This window comes from Pithys albifrons, chromosome Z (assembly GCF_047495875.1).
Source record: "Pithys albifrons albifrons isolate INPA30051 chromosome Z, PitAlb_v1, whole genome shotgun sequence".
Lineage (NCBI taxonomy): Eukaryota > Metazoa > Chordata > Aves > Passeriformes > Thamnophilidae > Pithys > Pithys albifrons.
In genome coordinates, this window is record NC_092497.1 from 66,030,787 (window position 1) to 66,050,037 (window position 19,251).

The 19,251-nt window shown below is 36.9% G+C and overlaps 1 protein-coding gene across 3 annotated transcripts in view; it reads left to right on the top strand.

The window, feature by feature from the left end:
- The window catches only part of KDM4C (lysine demethylase 4C), a 259,388-nt gene that overhangs the window by 234,489 nt on the left and 5,648 nt on the right, over window positions 1-19,251 (top strand). For all 3 annotated transcript variants that reach the window (XM_071580703.1, XM_071580705.1, XM_071580704.1), the window contains 2 exons: window positions 13,791-13,910; window positions 17,617-17,709. In XM_071580703.1, the coding sequence (XP_071436804.1) occupies window positions 13,791-13,910; window positions 17,617-17,709 (213 nt within the window). The remainder of the gene's footprint in view (window positions 1-13,790; window positions 13,911-17,616; window positions 17,710-19,251) is intronic.

Genomic DNA, 19,251 nt, shown 5'->3' on the forward strand with positions numbered 1-19,251 from the left:
TACCCCTTCTGATTTTCTTTCTGAGTAATCTCATAGCATTCCTGTAGTCCTCCTGAGCTGACTACCTGCCTCTTCTTCCTAAGGTGATAAACTCTTCTATTTTTCCCAAGTTCCAGCTAAAACTCTCTGTTCAGAGAGGATTTCAGTTCATTTTTGCATGTGTCATGTCATTCCATCCAACATCTTCCTTGATCTTTCTTTTTTGGTCTACCAGTTTTTTTAAGTGGGTGCTACCTTTACTTAATAAAAATTCAAGTATGAAAAAAGCACAACCAAGCAGTGAATCTTTAAACATACAAACAATGATATCTGGAATCCTCAACAGAATGTTGCTGATACTTTTTCAAGTACCTTCTTCCATCAGTGGACTCAAGAGCCTTCAGTGTGAAAAGAAAATGAGGAGGCTGAGCTCTGTCTTTATGTGTCTATCAACACTTTAAATTTGCCACTGTCAGAGGAGGGAGGCTATTGAGAACTCTGACAACCAAAGGCTACAATTTCTAACAGTGTGTACTTCATTTTCACAGCATCCAAAATTGTTATTCCCTGCTTTCTTTTTTAAAAAAATGAAAAAGGGAGCATTTTAGTTGCCAGTATGATAGCAATGTAGTTTAAGAAGCTATTATTAAAAAAACCCAGACCAATGACTCACAACATTTTTCAGCCAGAGACCTCTTTGCAATCCTCTACCTCTGTCCCAGGCCACAAATGCTCACTTTATACCCCTGCAAGTTATGAAATAAAAATTTTGACATCCTCTGATCCACACTCAGTTGTATATACATACTGTGTGTGTACAGCTGCCAATTATCTCATCTTTCTTGACGATTGTGGTCTTATGAAGATTTTGAATTATCCTTGCTGGCCTAGATATCTGTAGGGCTTATAATCTTAGTAGTTGCCCATGATGAGGTGAACTAACTGGGATAAAATTACACATGAAGGAGTAAGGCTGAATACAGATTTTCCCAAAAATGGTATTACTAGACAAATGAGAGACAGAACAGATTTACTTCGTCTTCTTTTCAGATGCAGAACAAATGGAATTTAGCTGGACAGTTCTTCAGAAATTATTTCCTCCAATCTAGCTAAAGGGAGCATTAATAGAAAACCATAACATGCCATTATCAGTGTGCAACTTTTTGCATGTGCATGTTAGAAAAGAAACACTTTTGAGGGCTGAGTGTCTGTGCTCAGGATGTTCAAGAAAAAAATCTTACTTCTTTACAAGAACTTCTCCCTAATTACTTTGTCTGTGACTACTGACTCACTGGTGCAAGAAGTATATGTCTGCGGATGTGACAATCAGCTTCTCAGTTTCTGTGTACTTAATACATTTGTTACTGCTTTTGAAAAACCATACTGCTTGAACAATGGACATTTGGAAATACTGGACTAGCACATGAGTCTTGACAGTCCATTAATGTCGACTTGTACATAAGAAAATAGCAATTTTGATTTTAGCTCTAGTAATTTCCAAAGGATGCTGCGTTCTTTTGAAAACCTGTCCTACAAAGTAGACATATGTAACTTTTCCTCTATCAGCCTTGTCTGGTATTATAAATTACTAAACTCTTGACTAGTTTTCCAGCACTTTTTACTATGGTTTATCTTCTGTATGCCTTTCTCTCTTCATCTCTTCTGACAACTCATTTCTGCTTGTCTACCTGTTCAAATCAAAGTTTTAAATAGTATTGCTTGCCTGCCTCCTTTTATCTGTGAAAGATCCATTAGACTATTGATGTACAGAAATAACTTATTATTTGGTTTTATTATAATGGCATGCAAGTCTGTAAAAACGGCTAAGGAAATCAGAACTGTTGAATTTACACTCTTTCTGGGCAATCTGTAGATACCCAGTATCACCATCACCAGCAGTCTCTGAGAATGTGGAATAAAAAAGTAGTGCATTTCTAAAGGTAACACGAGGATAGATTGTACTGAGCATAAACTTAATCAAAAAGTCCTCAGAACTGATTATGTGATGTGGGAATTGAGTCCTAATGAATTTAGGTTTAGTATCTTTAAAAAAAAATTAGTTGCGACAACATTGAGTCTCTGAGCTGAATAATGTGCTACTCATGTTGGGCTGATACAATTATTTTTTTGCAGCATTACAAAATTGTCTGCTATGTAGTTGAACTTACTACGCAGCAATTTGTGGTGTGATCATTGACAGGCAATTCAGAAAAATTCTAGAAAGCAAGTTTGAGAGCTACATGATGTGTCTCTGAGGAAAAAAGCCCTTAGGTTTCTTTTCCAGGTTCAATAGATTTGTAGAAATTGTGTAGGATTTTGCATTCTTCTTCTGTGAAATACTCCCATAAGTTAAATAGGTATATATGTAGTGAAGAATTTACTTTGAGTTCATGTGAACAGAGAAATTCAACACATTTTTGTACCTGTGAACTTTTGCACTAGAGTTACCAGTGTTGATACACCGAATGCTATGCTTTGTATTCCCTAATAATTGTTTGCATCTTGGTATACTAACACAATTAATTTCTGTTTTTAAAATGTAGTCTTATTAACTTGAAATTACACTATTTCGAAAGCAAAGACTAAGCTCCAAGACTGCAAAGTGGAGGGGTTTATTCCATTGTTTAACTTCTGAAGCTACAAAGCATCAAAAGATGCAATAGTCTGATTCTAATATAAAACTTGTACACTTCTGTACCTGTATTGATTTAAGTGAGTTACTTTAACTGTACTCTACCGTGAAGAACAGAAATGATTTTTCTGTGGCTTTTGCTTTTTTGTTTCCTATTACAGCAGAAATACAGGCAACTTAGTAGATAAGCATAAAAAATTAATATAGAATAGATTATAGACAAATTAAAGCCTCAAATATAAGTATTATCTTTACACTGTTTCCTTGTATAACATCCTTTCCACTTTGTGATGGAATGCTTTATGGATCCTTATCAATAATGGTTTTAGATGAGTTCAAGGTAATGCCCCCTGAGCTCAGCAGAAGAAACAAAATGGAAGATAATTCATTACTTTGCAGTTTATGATAAGATGGCTGACTTTGCAGCGAGGGGCACGACAGACAGAAATATTTTATAATGCTTATGTTTGTAAAGAAGAGTGTGTGTCCTTGTCTGGGACTGCTGTGAGTACAGGTACAATTAGCCCATGAAGCCTGGTGAGATACTTGGAATTGCAAAGGAACCATTGAGGTGAGGTGAGACTGCTGGGAGTGGGGTAGGAGCATTATTTCTCCTCCCACCAGTTTTCTGAGGTAATCCAGGAACTGTAGGATTTTTCAGTCTGTTCATTTACACTATTTATTTTGTGCTTCAGAAGCACATTATTTCCAGACTTGCTGGGGGGCAGAGGAGGAAATGTTGGAAGAAGAAGCATTTTCCTTCATAAGTGTGTTACATCCTGAGCAAGGGGCAGGAGCAGCATATGCTCATATGCTCTTTTTGCTCATCTGACTGTAACTGATTTGCTGGGAACCAATATACAGGTTGGCAGGATATGAGGTAATAGTGTAGGACTCAGTCTCATCTGACTTTAATGCAAGCATAAGCAAGGATTTTCCGCTGCACTATGGAAGTCTGGTTCTTCAAAGCAAATCAGACATCCTGGTGTCCTTGGCAACTTCAGCTTCCTACTGCTGAACACTGTTTTGTCCCGTAAGAGTATATTGTACCCCAAATTAAGACTTCCTCAGTTTTCTCTGTACTGCACCTTATTGTGATGCCCAGTACTACCCTAGATATCTTAAGCCATGCTCTGAAATGTGTTTGGATTTTCTGGGCAATTCTGCTTCTGTCAATTAGCAGTGTGAATATATTTGTGTTATTATTGCTTCCCTGAAAGGAAACAGAACAGTTAAAATAGTAGCTTTTTAACCTGAATAGAAAGTAAGAAATTTTTAGATTTATTCAAGAATGCATGATCGAATTCATCTTTCAGTTTGCTTTTGTGAAAGTATATATTCACTTGATAAGAGTAGATTCAGTTACATTTTAAGGACAACATATTGTACATAAATTCAAAGTATTTTTATACACTGAGTTTTGTGATTTAAGGCTAAATTTGTTGAATTACAGTAAGTATTGTGTTGATCTGGTGATTTTACTGAATTTATAGCAATTCAAACTCAGAATTGCTCTCCTGGGAATGAAGCCTTCTCTTTCAGATGCTAATGTACTGTGTAAATTGCTGTTCCTGTTTAGATAAAATTCTGACTGTGGCAAATTAACTACCCCTCTCCTCTTCATTCAAATTGTCTTGGAACATATGAAACCTAATTTCATGTTTCTAAAAATTTGCATCAACTAGCATATGCTATCAGCTCCTGAAAGAAAAACAGTTTGGCAATCTGTTGAGGTCAATGGTTGTTTCAGAGAGTTTCCACAGCTTATTCCTCCACTTCCACTTTAGTGGTGTTGGTAGATATATTCACTGTTTGCAGCTGTGGTATGTTATTTGCTGGTATTACCAGCTTTTCTAAATTGGAGGTGCTGTTGTAACTGCATTAGTTGTGCTCCATATGAAATGATCTCTGGTGAATAGGACTGTTAGAAGCTTAATCACTATCTCTCTTGTTGAATATTAATATTAGCTGAAGGAAAGTAGGCAGAGAAGACAACTTGCCTTAAGTGCCTTTTGCAGAATGGCCTTGGGAAAACAGAGGTTCCACCTATGAGGACTGTTCAGTGGTACCTTTCTTGTTCTGCCTCAGGAGTTTCTTTCTCTCCTGGGTCAGTGCAGCAAGAGCTGACTCTTCCTGCCAGTGTGGTCACCTTGTGCTTAGTTCTGCACTCTTTGCCATCAAACCATATTTGGCTGGTTTCTGTCACTAGAGGAGCACTATCTCATGATAGGTACCCTAGTAGCAATGAGATAGGAGAGTAAATTTAACTCAGGTCCTAATTTAGGGGGGTGTCTTGGTTTGAGATAAGCAACTGCCAACCCCCCCAAGCACAGAGAGAAAAGCCTCCCTCCTAACACCAGGGAAAGGGAGGAAAAGAGAGGGGAAAGAAAAAAAAAACACTTCAAACTGCGTTTATACTAAAACTACATATATTTTCACAGAAAGAAAGAGACAATTAGAAGAGAGTACAAATATACACTCACACAAGTCTGGAACAAGAAGTTCCCCACCTCAACTTCTTAACGAACACACAAATTCTACTGTCCTAACTACACATTACTTAAGAAAAACCTTATTCCCCAGGGAGACAAACTCAAGCAGAAAGGAGAGACCCAGAAGAACACATTTTACTTTCCTGAGATACCCTGTGAGCCAGTGGTGGGCCTGGTCCTCTCCATCCCCCCTGGGACAGCATTGTGAGTCCTCCCAAGAGGAGGGCTGAGAAGCGACTGCCTTAACCACTCCCACACTGGTTCCTACTTCCCTGGAGATGATGTCATAATGTGGTATGGAAAATTACTGGCTAGAAGAGGTCAGCTGTTAGCTCAGCCCAGCTCAAGTCAGCTGACAGCTTCGGCCTAGTCCAAACTTCGGAGCCCAAATTTAGGCCCACCTAGGTGAGCCCATAACAGGGGGAAATTTAGAAACAATTGCTGCAAGTTACCTGGAGTAAGCATGAAGACCATTTATGTGCAAAAGCCAAATAATCAGGCCTGGAATTTTCCTACTTGTACGTGTTTTAAATCTAAGGACTCGAAACCCACTTGAAGTCCTACCAGTGAAAATCAGATGTAGATACTGGGTTTTGTCTGCATTGTGCAGAGTAACTGTTAATTTTGTGATTAACGCAAGAATACTCATTTGTTATAAGTTCTGATGAGTGTGCTATGCATTCAGTTTGCTGTGAAACAAATTTCAACTTCTCAAATATAAGAGTACAGCGTTGTTTTTGAGTTTTCAATTTTGGAGACCAGGCATTAATTTTAAGTTATTTTTCAGAAACTGTGACATTTCTAGGATAAAAGTTGAAATGAATCGGTATTATGTCTTGCTCCATGCAAATTGTGTTTAGATAGACTAATACTAAGGTCTGCACTATTCTTATATATTTAAGCAATTCAGGGAATCACAGAAAATGAACAGTTTCTTTTCACCATTTGATTTTAACAATATGTATAAATTTATGGGCAAACACAAACGGTTTGATAGTAAAAATTATATGTAGATACAGAGGACAAGAAGGCCACGTTTCCTCCAATTACAGAATCTGAGTTCTCTTTAGGCAGTCTATCCAGTACCTGTTTCTCTTTGGTCTTTGAAACCTCAGGGCTAGATTATCGGCTTTCAGTCTGGCAGGAGAAGTATTAAAATATTGTGCCATGGCCTGGTGCACCAGGGGTAGAACAATACAGAAAGGATCTGTTTCATCAGGTATGTTGTGGGGTTGAAGCCAAATTTGTACTTACCTCTACCTTTTTCCTTGCCAAGTTGCATGGACAACAGTATAGCAGAATGGATTCTTACTCAGCTTTCCTAGAAGACCCCTGCTGAGTGGTTGCATGGAAACAGAATCACAGAACATTCTGAGTTGGAAGAGACACACAGGAGTCATTGAACCCAGCTCTCAAGTGAATGATTGTAATGTCTTCCTAGAGAGTTTTGATGTTATATGGTACAGAATAACAAATTACTTCAAAGGATGACAAATACATTCAACTACAATAAATGTTACAAATACTAGTTTTGAGTTGACATTTGAACTGCTACTAAACTCACAGCATCCCAGGTTCTGTGTATTTTTATATGATTCCATTACCATTAAGTGGAATGATTTATTAAATATCTGCATATTTTATTCTGTTGCTGCATTTACAGAGCCATAGAGTAGAAAATAGGATTAGAAGTATATACTAGCCCACAAAACCTGTTGCAAGAGCCACACTTGACCACTTTAGACCTGTATTGTTTATGTCAATTACACCATCAATGGTATTTGACAAAAAAATTGAATGAAAAATGAGGCACTTTTTGTTTTCTTTTGGAAACAAAGCAAATCAGGTAGTAAAACTCAGCAGTGTTGAGGAGAAGCAGAAATTTTTGCTAAGTGATGTTGAGGAAAATACTGTTATTTTAATATGATTTAAACAAACAAAAGTAATTTGTTTTGAATACAGTCTAAACTAGACTGAATTGAAAAATAACAATGCTCAATGCTCAATGCTCAGTGCCAGTGAAACAGATAAATCATTCTCTTAGTATTGAGGAAAATAAAATGGTAGCTCCTGGGGTTGGTCATTGGGTTGGGATTACTCAGTTATAACATAGTCCTGAAAAAAGATGTGCCAGCCTGATGATGTTCGCTGTTTTGGAAGTGCTTGATGATAGCTGAATGCTTTGTGTTGTGGATTTTGTAAAGTCATCCCCATGGAAATGGATGGAAGAATGTTATGGCTATGGTAGATTTAACAAATTCCAAAAGAATGAAATGGATCAGAAAACGAAGAGGCTACTCTGCCTGTCTGAAAATTTACTTTATATTATGCTAGTTTGATGAATGTAAACTCAGGTTTGTAAACAGTGCTATAAGAGAAGAATTTATGCTTATTCAGATGGGTTAGAGGTGAATATGAGTGATCGTCAAGAGGGAACCACTTGCAGAGAATATTCCCATTTAAAACTATATGCTTTATAGATTGATTTTTCTTCAACCCCTTTTCAAGTTGTTTGCCTTATCTTTTTATACATGGAAGAAGAAACCTCAGTTCTTTATTGGATTTTTTACAGCTTTAGAGAAAGGTCTTCAGGCTTGCTACTTATGGATTGTGAATGTCTTTTACCTTACAGTGTTTTATTCTTCTCTACCCTGGTAAGCCAAGTGTAGGAACACAGAAGTGAGAACACAGAAAATATTCTGACCTGATCAAAATGAGTATTGATTTTCTTCATCTTAATCAGAATTTCTACAGAATGTTCAGGCAAAAACATGACGGAGAGGCAAAAGCTGCTTTTAAAACAAGCCTACTAGTCTAGGTTGTCAGTTGTAGGATTGAATTGGGTATCTTCATCATCACATCTCTTCCACCTTCTCTTGGATCACATCATCAAAACAATTAGCAAGAGACAAGTGATCTGATGGAGTCGATGCCTGATTTGAATAGACAAGTATTGGTTGTTCACTATTTGAATGTGGTTGTTTTCTGCAGCAATTTTAAACATTTGGCTACTGTAGGGTTTATACCTCCTCTAAAATGCCATATGGGCCACATTTTCCTATTTTCCAGTAAGTTCTTGAGATACAATGACCAATGTTATTGCTATGCTATTAAATAAAATATTACTGTTTATGAACAATACTTAAAGGAGTTAATTGATCCCTTCTTCACCAATCGCGTTCTACATTCACGAAAGACTAAATCAGATTTGGAAGGATGTGATTCCATTTAAGCCCCATAAAGATCAAACATTGGGGTATAATCTGACTGTTGAAAGACAGAACAGTGTACAAGCTAAAGCTTTTCCTGCTGCTAGAGTCAGGAGGATTTTGTGTGTACAGAATATTAACAAATGTTTTTGAGAGCTTGTTGCTTTTTTATGCATTGAACTTGAAAAGAGTTTTTTAAAGTGTTATTAAATACTTTATTGCAGTCTCTACATCTTTTTTGTTCAACTACTGCCTTCCTCACTGGGCAAATATTCCTCAAACTGCCCTCAAGCTGAAAACTTTTGGGTTTTTTTCTTTTTATTAAATACTCACATATTCTAGTTCAGTCATGCCAGTATTTTCTTTTCTAAGATTTCCTCTCTATCTAGCTTTATGTCAGACCACAGACTCTGTAAATTAGCATTGGCTGATCTTTGTAGTCACAGAATAATTTCACATTTTCCTACTATAACCTTGACATAAAAGACTACTGTATCCTTTATACTATTGATTTAAATTGCAGGCTTCTTTTAGCTGGTTCCTGAAGATATGAACCCATTTATCACTGTTGACTTCAAGGCTTACACCCCACAAGTTTCTCTTCCCTTTGAATTCAGTAGTGAATGTAGAATCAGAGAACAGGTTGGGTTGGAAGAAGTCTTAAAGACCATCTAGTTCCAACCCACCTACTAGGGCAGGGATGCCACCCACTGGACCAGGTTGCACAAAGCCCCATCCAGCCTGGCCTTGAACAATTCCACAGATTGAGTGTGCATCCACAGCATCCTAACAACTAACCTAAATCTCTACTCTTTTAGAGTTTAACACTGTTCCCCTTTATTCTATCAGTATCTGCACCTGTAAAAGGTTGCTCACGCTCTTTTTTTATAAGTCTCCTTCAGGTGCTGTGAGGCTTCTATAAGGTCTTCCCCAAGCCTTCTCCAGGCTGAACAATCCCAAATCCCTTAGCCTGTTTTCACAGGAGTACTCCATCCCTCTGATCATCTTTGTGACCCTCCTCTGGATCTGCACCAACAGATTCATGTATTTCCTCTGCTAAGGGCCCTAGATTTGGACACAGCACTCAAAGTGGGGTCTGATGAAGGCAGAGTAGAGGGAAAAAATCACCTCTGTCGACTTGCTGGCCACTACTCTTTTGTTGCAGCCCAGGATATGGCTAGCCTGTTGTGCTTTGAGCACACACTGTTGGCTCATGTCCAGCCTCTCATCCATGAGAACCCCCGTGTCCTTCCCCACTGGGCTGCTCAAAATTAGTTTTTCTCTAAGTCTGGGATTGCCCCAGTGTAGGTGCAGCACCTTGCTCCTGGCCATCTGGTATTTCATGAGGTTCTCATGGTCCCAGTTCTCAAGTCTGTCAAGGTACCTCTGGATGGCATCTTGCCCTGTTGTGTCAACTGCACCACTCATCTTGGTGTCATATGCAAACTTGTTGAGGGTGCACTTGATGCCACTCTTTATTGATAAAGATACTTAAGAGCACCAGTCCCAAGAGAGAGTAACAGTAACAATACTAATGACAGAGGGTACAAATAAAGAAATAATTCCCACAAAGCCACCCCTCCCCACCCCTGACAATAAACAATATCTAACTGCTACTTCCACCACATTTACTCCACCAGAAAAAAAACCTTCTTTTTGGAAGAGAAGTCCTTTTCCCTACCTTCGTGAGGTGCTATGGAATAACCTCTGGGCCCTAGCTGTGCTTCCTTGGCAAAAGCACCAGCCAGTTCCCTCAGGACCCTCAGTTGTGTTTCATCAGGCCCCATAGACTTGTACTTACTCAGTTTCATCAAATGCACACAAACCTGTGTGTTACTTACAGTGGGAAGAACTTTACTCCCCCAAACTCATCTAAAGGTTCAGTTATAGATATTTGTTTTCATGGTGGCTCATTTGGATTAAAACTAAAAGAAGTCAAAGGCTCTAATATTCTTACAACTCTGAAAATAATTGTTGAGTTCATATTATCTGAATGAATAAACCAATAGTCAAGCAAAATAGTGTCAAAATAAAATCATAGGTATCCAAGGTTTGTCAGTTTATCACAGCTTGGGAGAATAGTTTCATAAGACCAGAATATCAATTAGACCAGAATACCTATGCTTTTCAGCGTTGATTTAGGAATGCATTTGAGCAAATGTTTTTAAACTTTTTTAAAATTAAGGTTTTTTTTTCAAGTGTCAGTGGCTGTATCCAAATCATGTAGGGATATAATTTATCTCTCTCTCTATATATAATATATATAAAGGGAATCTTACTGCATTGCAAGTTCCTGGATCTGAGTGCATGCTTCACAGTTGTTCCTGTCACTGCCACTGCAATTGAATTTGTTATTTGCAAATTCTCTGTCCAGATTAAATGAACCATATCAATCTCTCTGGTAAAAACAGGGGAATAACAGAAGAAAAATGTCTTCTTTATCTGAAGTGCTGTACATGTGCTTAGAAGACAAACCCAGTATTTCAACATATTTTTCCAACATCTGTTGCAAATAAAGTACTTACTATTTCAGTTTAGTGCATATAATGAGTCCTGAAATAGATGTTTCTAGCCCCAGAAAGTGCCACCTTTAATAAACAAGAAAACTTCCATTATTATTGATAGGTTTTTGCTCAAAAAGAAACTTTTTGAATGGCTGTTAAGGTAGCATTGATGTCACCATATTTGCAGTAACATCTCTGGTTATGGGCTCACCTGTACAAGAAGGACATGGATGTAGGGGAACAAATATAGTAAGAGTGGTGGAGGAACTCAAGCATCTTTCATGAGGGGACTGACAGAGCTGCATCTGTTCAGCCTAGAGAACAGTAAACTCAGAAGTATCTTGTGCAAGTGTATAAATATATGATGGGGAAAGTAAAGAGCAGGAAGCCACACACTTCTCAATTGTGCAGAGTGACAGGACGAACAGGTACCAACTGAAATACAGGAAATTCCTCAACATAGAATTTTTCTTCACTTAAGAAAAGACTTCACAATGAGCGTTGTTGAATGCTGGACTAATTGCCCAGGGAGGCCTTGAATTGTTTGTCTTTAAAGATAGTTAGTTGTAGTTGGAGCTGAGCTGTGCGACAGTGAGAATGTGAAACTAGACACTTAAGTTAATACGATTTTCAGTACAGATGGGCATAATTTTGTCCTTTTCTGTAAAGAAGAAAATACATTGTGTAATTGAAAGGGAAATGTACACGGTTTATAAGCTGAATGTAGATGGAGCTTACACTATGTTATTTACAGCTGGTGTATGGGATTGTTGAAAGATTGCCATATCCTGCTGTCTGACTTTTCATTATATGATCAAGAAAAATGAAGTTGCATTTTTACAATTTTCTCAGTCTAAGAAATATGTCTAATTGTTCCCAAGAAGAAAATTGTAAGAATTATTTGTGTAGTAAAAAGAGAGTCTGAAATGATTATGATCCTGTGAAAATAAAAGGTAGGAGCTCTCATAGAAATCAACAAAAAAGTAAGAGTTTCCCAAACATTGTTTCTTGTACATTGTGATGATACATGAAGAGTGGAATTGTTATTTGTCTAGTTATTTGCATGAGAACTCTAATTTTCCGTATGAGCAATTCCATTAGCTATCCTAGAGAAGCTGTAAGATTTTTTTTTGTGCAAGGTGCAAAGGAAGAAAATCATGCTGGGCTTTTGTTCTTGGAAAATTAATGTTAGGCTTGATATTGTTGATAGATTGTTTGTTTTCAGGAAATTTTTTCTACTCCATGATGCATTTTAAAAGTTAGTTTCAAAACACTTAGCCAAAACCCCTTTTTGCAATTTTGCAAGAAATAGATAGTGGAAGAAGTATCATAATGATGATAACCATTTTGACAGTCATCACTGAGAAGAGAGCATTAATAACACAGTCTCGTTTAATTTATTGTCAGAACTGTGATGGTATTTAGCAATTCTTGTTCCCTGTGAAGTCATAATTACTCCAGTGCAGCAGCTGTCCTTTCCCCTTTTCCCCTGCCTCTCCTGGAAATATTTGAAAGGATAATACTGTAATGCCATCTACTACTCCAAATATATGCTGAGGTCAAAAGAATACATCTTTCTGTGCTTGTTACAGCAACCTTTGCCAAGCAAACACAGAAGATACATTTTAAAGCTGTCCCCTTTGCACAGCACCTGAGGGATGACAAAGATAGTACTGACATGCAGGAAAGTGTGTTTATGTGAAAATCCAGCTTTTAATTTCTTTTATACTGTGTTGAATCAAAATCATGGATTAAGATACATGTGATTAAAATCCATTCATAAAGGGTGGATTTGACTAAAATGGTCTTATAACAAGATAATGACCCAGTAAGGATCACTGTGGTACATTTTTGCTTCCACATTTTTAGTTCTTTCTCATGATGATTATTGGCCTCTGTTGGAAGTGAACTGGTGAACTCAAAATACAAATCTTTTTGTAAGTTATTCTACATAAATCTGAGAAAACAGTAATAGTATTACAGCAGCCTGAGATAATGCCAGGTCCTGCAGGACCTTGTCACTGAGCCCTTATGCCTGAGTCCTTTCCTTTGTCTTTTCCCAGTCCAGACATCTTATCAGTGATGTGGTCACACCAAGGAGCATATCACTAAATTAGTGCTAATTTACATGACAAGTATTGTGATTTAGTCCCTGTGAAGTAGAGAGACCTTTGTTAGGGTGTGTGACAGAGATAGGTTCCAAAGAATTGGTGAGACTCTAGCTGTGACAGCATCTTTTTCTGGTCCTTTGTCTATTTCCTCGTGTGAACAGCTGCTGCTATGGGTGTCTGGTTAGTGTGCTGTGAAAATGAGTCACTTAGGTCTTATGGGGCAAAAGAAATCATTACAAGAACATGATGCAGCTACTGGTGCTCTGACATGATGAACAAGTCAGGCACAAAATTTGTCCAAAACACTGGAAACAAATACTTCATATCTTATGAAAAAATAAATTCTCACCTGATTTTTCTTTGTAAGAATTTGAATTCTTTCAGTGATTCTCTTTCAGCTAAGCAAAGAACTCATTGATGTTCTCACTGTTTATGGTTTGATCCATGTCTGTTTCAGTCAGCAAAATTAGCATCTATGAAAAATATGCCGTGGTTAATGAAACATGAATGACTTGAATGTGTAAAATGGAAAGTGTTGCAATTGTCCTATAGTGATTCTTATTTTCAATGTGTTAGAAACTAGTTTTGATGGAAGTGTATCCCAGTGGCTGATAGCTATCTGATTTATGCATAGGTTGTCCTGCCAATGCAGCATCAAGCTGTAAAGAAAGTGTTTCTTTGGTCAGTGTTTCATATTTATAAAGGCTAACATTAGCATTAGCCCCATTAGCAGGATTATAAAACTTGAAACACACATGGTAATAAATCTCCTCCCATTACCAAGTTGTAAAAAACAGCTTACTGCTAATTTCAGTGCAGTGACTCACTTACTGATTTGAGAATCCATCCTTCTTTGTAAATAGAGCAGAGATTGCCTAAGGCTGGGTCCACCTGCAGAGGGAGAGGTTGTCCAAGTGAAATGGCCTGATGGAAAACTGTATGGTGCGAAGTATCTAGGAACAAACACAGCTTATATGTATCAGGTGAGTATCTATATTTATTGCCATGTGCTTGATTTTCAGATGTCTTTATTGTGAATTTCTTATTTGGCTCTAGCATCAGAGTGGCTAGCCACACCTTCAAAGATCAGAAGGCTGAAGTTGGGCTCTTACTGTAACTGTTAATACATTTAAATTAACATATAAACTGTCTAATCCAGTAGCAAATGCTGTGCAGTCCTTGGGAGTTGAAGTTTCACTTGTTCTTACAAAATAAATTACTTGTTTAACGAGAACTCAGATCAAAAGGTGGAACATTAAGATTGAAAGATAACATTTGATATTTTCTGCAAGTTATTTACATTTATTTTATGTCACATAATTATGGATTAGTAATATAAAATTAAATATTGGTTTGTGCCTACAATGAACAATTTCATAAGTGCATGGAAGGGAGGGCAGTAAAAAGAGAGCATAAATAGACTCACTGTCTTTTGTGTAAGCTACTTATGAATTAATTAATCTAAGGAGCATTATATCCTCAGCAAAGGCAAAAAGGAAGTGAACACTGAAGGCAAGGCTAAAAAGCTGACTTTTGATTTCAGAGCCACAATAATTGGGTTTTTTATATGCTTGGCTTTGAGAAAAATCAGTCAGCAGCTTTGAATACCCAAGTGAATGGTAGAAACTGCAATAAAACAATCACAATAATAATAGAACTTCTGAAAGAATGTGAATCTAGATACATTTCATTTATATATATGTAATCATTTTCACTTATGTAACTATTTTCATCAAAAGGCCTCACATTACTGTGCCAAAATGGCAAATTTACTATTACATCTGTAGATAAATTAAGGCACAAGGAAGCTAAGTGACTTGCTGCATTGACCTTCTCGCTTTACCAATGACTTGCAATTGAACTCAAGTCCTCAAAAGCCTGATCCCTTGAGCTAGTCTCTGAATCTTACCTCCTCTCTTGTACTTAGCGGCTGTATTACGTTGTGAAGATGGAAAGTTTTTTATAAAATATGAAGATTATTGTTCTATAGTAACATTAATCTTCAAATCATTTGTCTTATGAACAATTGGTCTTCTGAGGAATAGTGTGAGGTAGATTAGATGAATGATGTTATCTTTCATATCTGAAGGAATGTGACATAAGGAAAACGAACAACTTTTTCTTATTTAAACCTCTTGAAAAACATGATGACATCAGGGTTTTTTTAAGGTAAATGGATAAGCGTATGGAGGTTCAGCAAGATTTAGAACTCCTCAGTACAACAAACATGGGAGATTACTGTAAATTGCTTTGTAACAACCCCTGTCATGAGGGAAAATGACAAAGTTTAAAGGTTAGAGGGAGTCCAGGTTGCAGTACTTAGGGCTGTGGAGTCAAACAAGCATTTCAGTCTGCAGGATGGGAAAGAGGAGGCTGCCATGTGGCCACAGGTTACATAAAGTCTATGCATGGAGAGTGCAAGGTTAACTTCAAGGCATATTAGTAATTCTTCCTGTGGTCTTTCGACAGTCTGTCTGAAAGCTCCCAGGACACATGCATACGCATACTGCAGTGTTCTTCAGGTGTGATCTCTGTTGCAGACTCTTACTGAGTCTTTTATGTGATCTCTTAGATCTAATAAGGCAAACTTGGATAAATCTTTGAATTTTTGTCATGTTGCAAATTCGTACCAAATATTCTGATACTTGAACATGCAGAAGTTATGACACAATGCACCACAATTTGTGTCATCCAGTTTGACATTTGCTAGCTACTCATTTCCGAAGGAGAGTTATATCTGCCAAATGAAACAAATGTTCAAGTGAAATTTTTAATGTTTTCTACATTTGATTTCTTGATAATTTCTGATATTGACGTTCACAATTAGATTTGAGTTTCATTTGAGATTATTAAATTATCCCTTTACTCCATTAATTGCTTTTCGACAGTTTCAGTTGTCCCTTTAATTTATGACCTTCTTATAAAATAAAATCTCATGGAGAGAATAGCATACTACACAGACACAATACAGCAGCTGAAGTCTAAATAAAATAACCTGCTTGATAAAATTGATGATTCAAAATGTAGGATCTGCAATCTGAAATAAATTGGAGCTTTTAGAGATAGTGGGTTTATAGTTTGCATGAATCATGTTACTATTGAATCTTCAAGAAGCTCTTGTGTTTGCTGTCTAGGGTAGGCAAGTTATTTCCAGAGTGATATGCTGATTTATAACTGAAGAACTTCCAGTTACTCGTCATTGTAAATGTGCAGTGTATTTCATACAGCAAGCATGACAATCCTCTGGTGTGAAGCAGTTGCCTCCTCCTGCACACTATGCCTGAAAACAAATACGTTGACCACTCAGTCAAGGATTTTCTGATCACATGGAGTGGTAGAGTTCATTTCTTACCCAGTTCTTTCACCAGTGATGCAAAAAGTATTATTACTAACTCTATTATGTGAAAACAAATTACCAAATGTATTGTGCAGGAAAGGAGCAGGAATAGGAGAAACACTGTTCCTGCATCCTGGGGGAAAATGCCTAAAATGCCATCATTTTAGTAAACAAGATTAAGGTAAATTGACCTTTAAGTTCCTCTAACACAGTGCTAACAGACCAGGCCTGTGCAGTTAGTAACAGGGACAGAGAGGAACATGGGTGACTTCTGTGACTTTGTTATCCATTGTGTGCTCTGTGCATTTTACATGCACACCAGATTTGTGCATTCCTGTTAGTTGCAGTAAAAGATTTTTCAGCTGTTCTCAATTAATCTGGCATATTCAGTCATGGCAAGCTTTTAATTTGAGACTAAAAACTCAGTCCATTTGCAAGACCAAATGCATGATTTTTCAGTTTTATCTATTATAATACTTTTGATAAGTCAGTGTTCTCCTATGTTTGTATTTGGGCTTATTCTTCTAGCCAAATGTGTTGTTGTCATTCACATAGTCTCATGAAGTCACCTAAGAATGTGGAATGGGACTTATAATTTTATACCAAACTTTAAAGTACTGTTTCTGTGGGAGCCAATACTGCAGTCACAGATAATAGCTGAAATTCACAATTGCTAGATGTAGTATTAAAATAGAAAAAAAGTCAGCAGCTACTGAAAAAGCTTAAATGCTTCAAAGCCTCAGCATTTTAACATTCCCCACACCTAGTTACATTTCCTTTCTCATTTTCTGCTAACGGGGTTCATATTGGATTAAATCTAAACCTAAGCATGATAAAGCTTTTCATCTTCTGAACAGAGCATTTAAAAGAAATTGCATCAGATTCAATAAAATTCTGTTAACTGGTATTTCCTTAGTTGTCACTCACATTTTCTTTTGTCATGATCTTCCTCAACCTTGAATCACAGGATGTTAAAATTAATTTTTTATTTATTTGAACCAAATGAAAAAATTAGAGACAAATAAAGGCGACATGAAATTTTAATATTCACTCCTGCCTGTCTTGTTACTGTTCAGCATTCCTAATCTAACAACTTTATAATATATATGCCAATGCTGCTTTTGAAGACTCCTTGCTTAGATATTATTTTTAAATTAAGTATGTCTTGCAATTCCTAAGAAATAACATTTTTTATGTTTTGACCTAATGTTACTGACCTAAAATAGATAGCAAAATATTTGTGTATAAATCTTTTCTGTTTACATATGTAATTTTATCTGGAGACTTTTCCAGAAACTTCTTGCAAGGGTTGAATTATGATTTTGTTTTTAAATACCAATTTTTCCAATTAGGTTGAGTTTGAAGATGGTTCTCAAATAGTAATGAAGAGAGAAGAAATATATACACTAGATGAAGAACTTCCTAAAAGAGTGAAAGCACGTCTTGTGAGTATTTGCTGATAAAACTTTATAGTATGTATGTGTAAAATGTCAATAACACTATCTTTGGCTTTATTTTGAATTTTCAGTTTAAGCTGGACAAGTGTTATATGAAGCCTGAATTCATAAGTGTGGCTAAATCAGCACAAATAGCTGACATATCCATTTGCTATTAAGAATGGATAATTGTTTTTCCAGTACAGGCAAATGCTGTTGTGAAACATAATTCTTGTCTCCTAAAAGGGACATCATGTTTGATGATCTGTCAGATTGTGAATGACCAAGTTAGTAAATTTAAATTGACATACATTCTGTTTTTTCAGTATGCTTATAACTTGTAGGCAGTTCAATGCCATCCTGACACCTGATCCTGTCAGATCTCGGAAGCCAAGCAGGGTCAGCCCTGGTTAGTACTTGGATGGGAGACCTCCTGGCAATGCCGGGGGCTGTAGGTTCTAGTCCTGAGGACTTCACTGTCACTGTCCAAGCTCGCTTGGCCATGGCAGATGAACCTCAGGAGTTAAAGGGTGGGGCCAGTTCTGCGCACGCTGTGCCTCACCTAAAAAATCCACTGCACAGGCTGGAAGGGCACACCCACATTGGGAGAGCCCTGCCCAAATCTGTGTTCGCGAAGCCCAGCCATACATACATATACATAACTTGTATAATTTTTAAAAAACTTTCCAGCTTCTCAGACCTTTGTAATTTTAAAAGCCTTGAATTTAATAAAAATGCAATTAACTTTTTCTAAGAAAAAATGTGACTGATCAGAACTCATTGTCACTGGCAGGACTCATCAACATTTCACTAGTCTTTGGTTTAAAACCAAATCGTTGCTGCTTTTTATGTTTTCTGCAGTTTCAAACAATATCCACCAGCTAGACATTTTTATGTATATATGTCATATGGGAAAGTGCTGAGGTTCACAAAAAGCATAAGGCTTAAAGGTTGAAAACGGAAAGTCCTTCCATACAGTTATTGGAGGAGATGACTGCTCTTACCTGTCTTAGGGCAGTGCTTTCTATTGCAAAATGCAGTGGTCAGATATTCTTGGTCAAGAAACCTTTTTGTCAATGAATTTGGGATAACTGCACAAATCTTTCAATGCGAAGACTGTCTAGGGTTAAGATAGTTGTCATGGAAAATGTAAAAGGACCCATCTGGTTATATTTATCGGAGTTTTTCACTAGACTTGGAAAGCATACCATTGCCATTTTTTGTTTCAGAGACTATATGGAAGAGGCATGTCTAATAAACTAGATGCTCTCCAGAGTGCTAACTGTTGAATTTCATTCAGGATAATAATATTTGGGTTTAGGCTATTGTTTATAGCTGTGTATGTATGTATGTATGTATGTATTTATTAATCTATCTATCTAATCTAGCTATCTATCTATCTATCTATCTATCTATCTATCTAACACCATTGGGTGTTAACTATAGGTTAAAAACATTAACTTTGGTTAACACACCACAGCCAATGCATGATTTTCTTGCATGATTTTCTACTAGTGCCTTGAATTCTAGAAATATGTAGGTTAGTGCTCA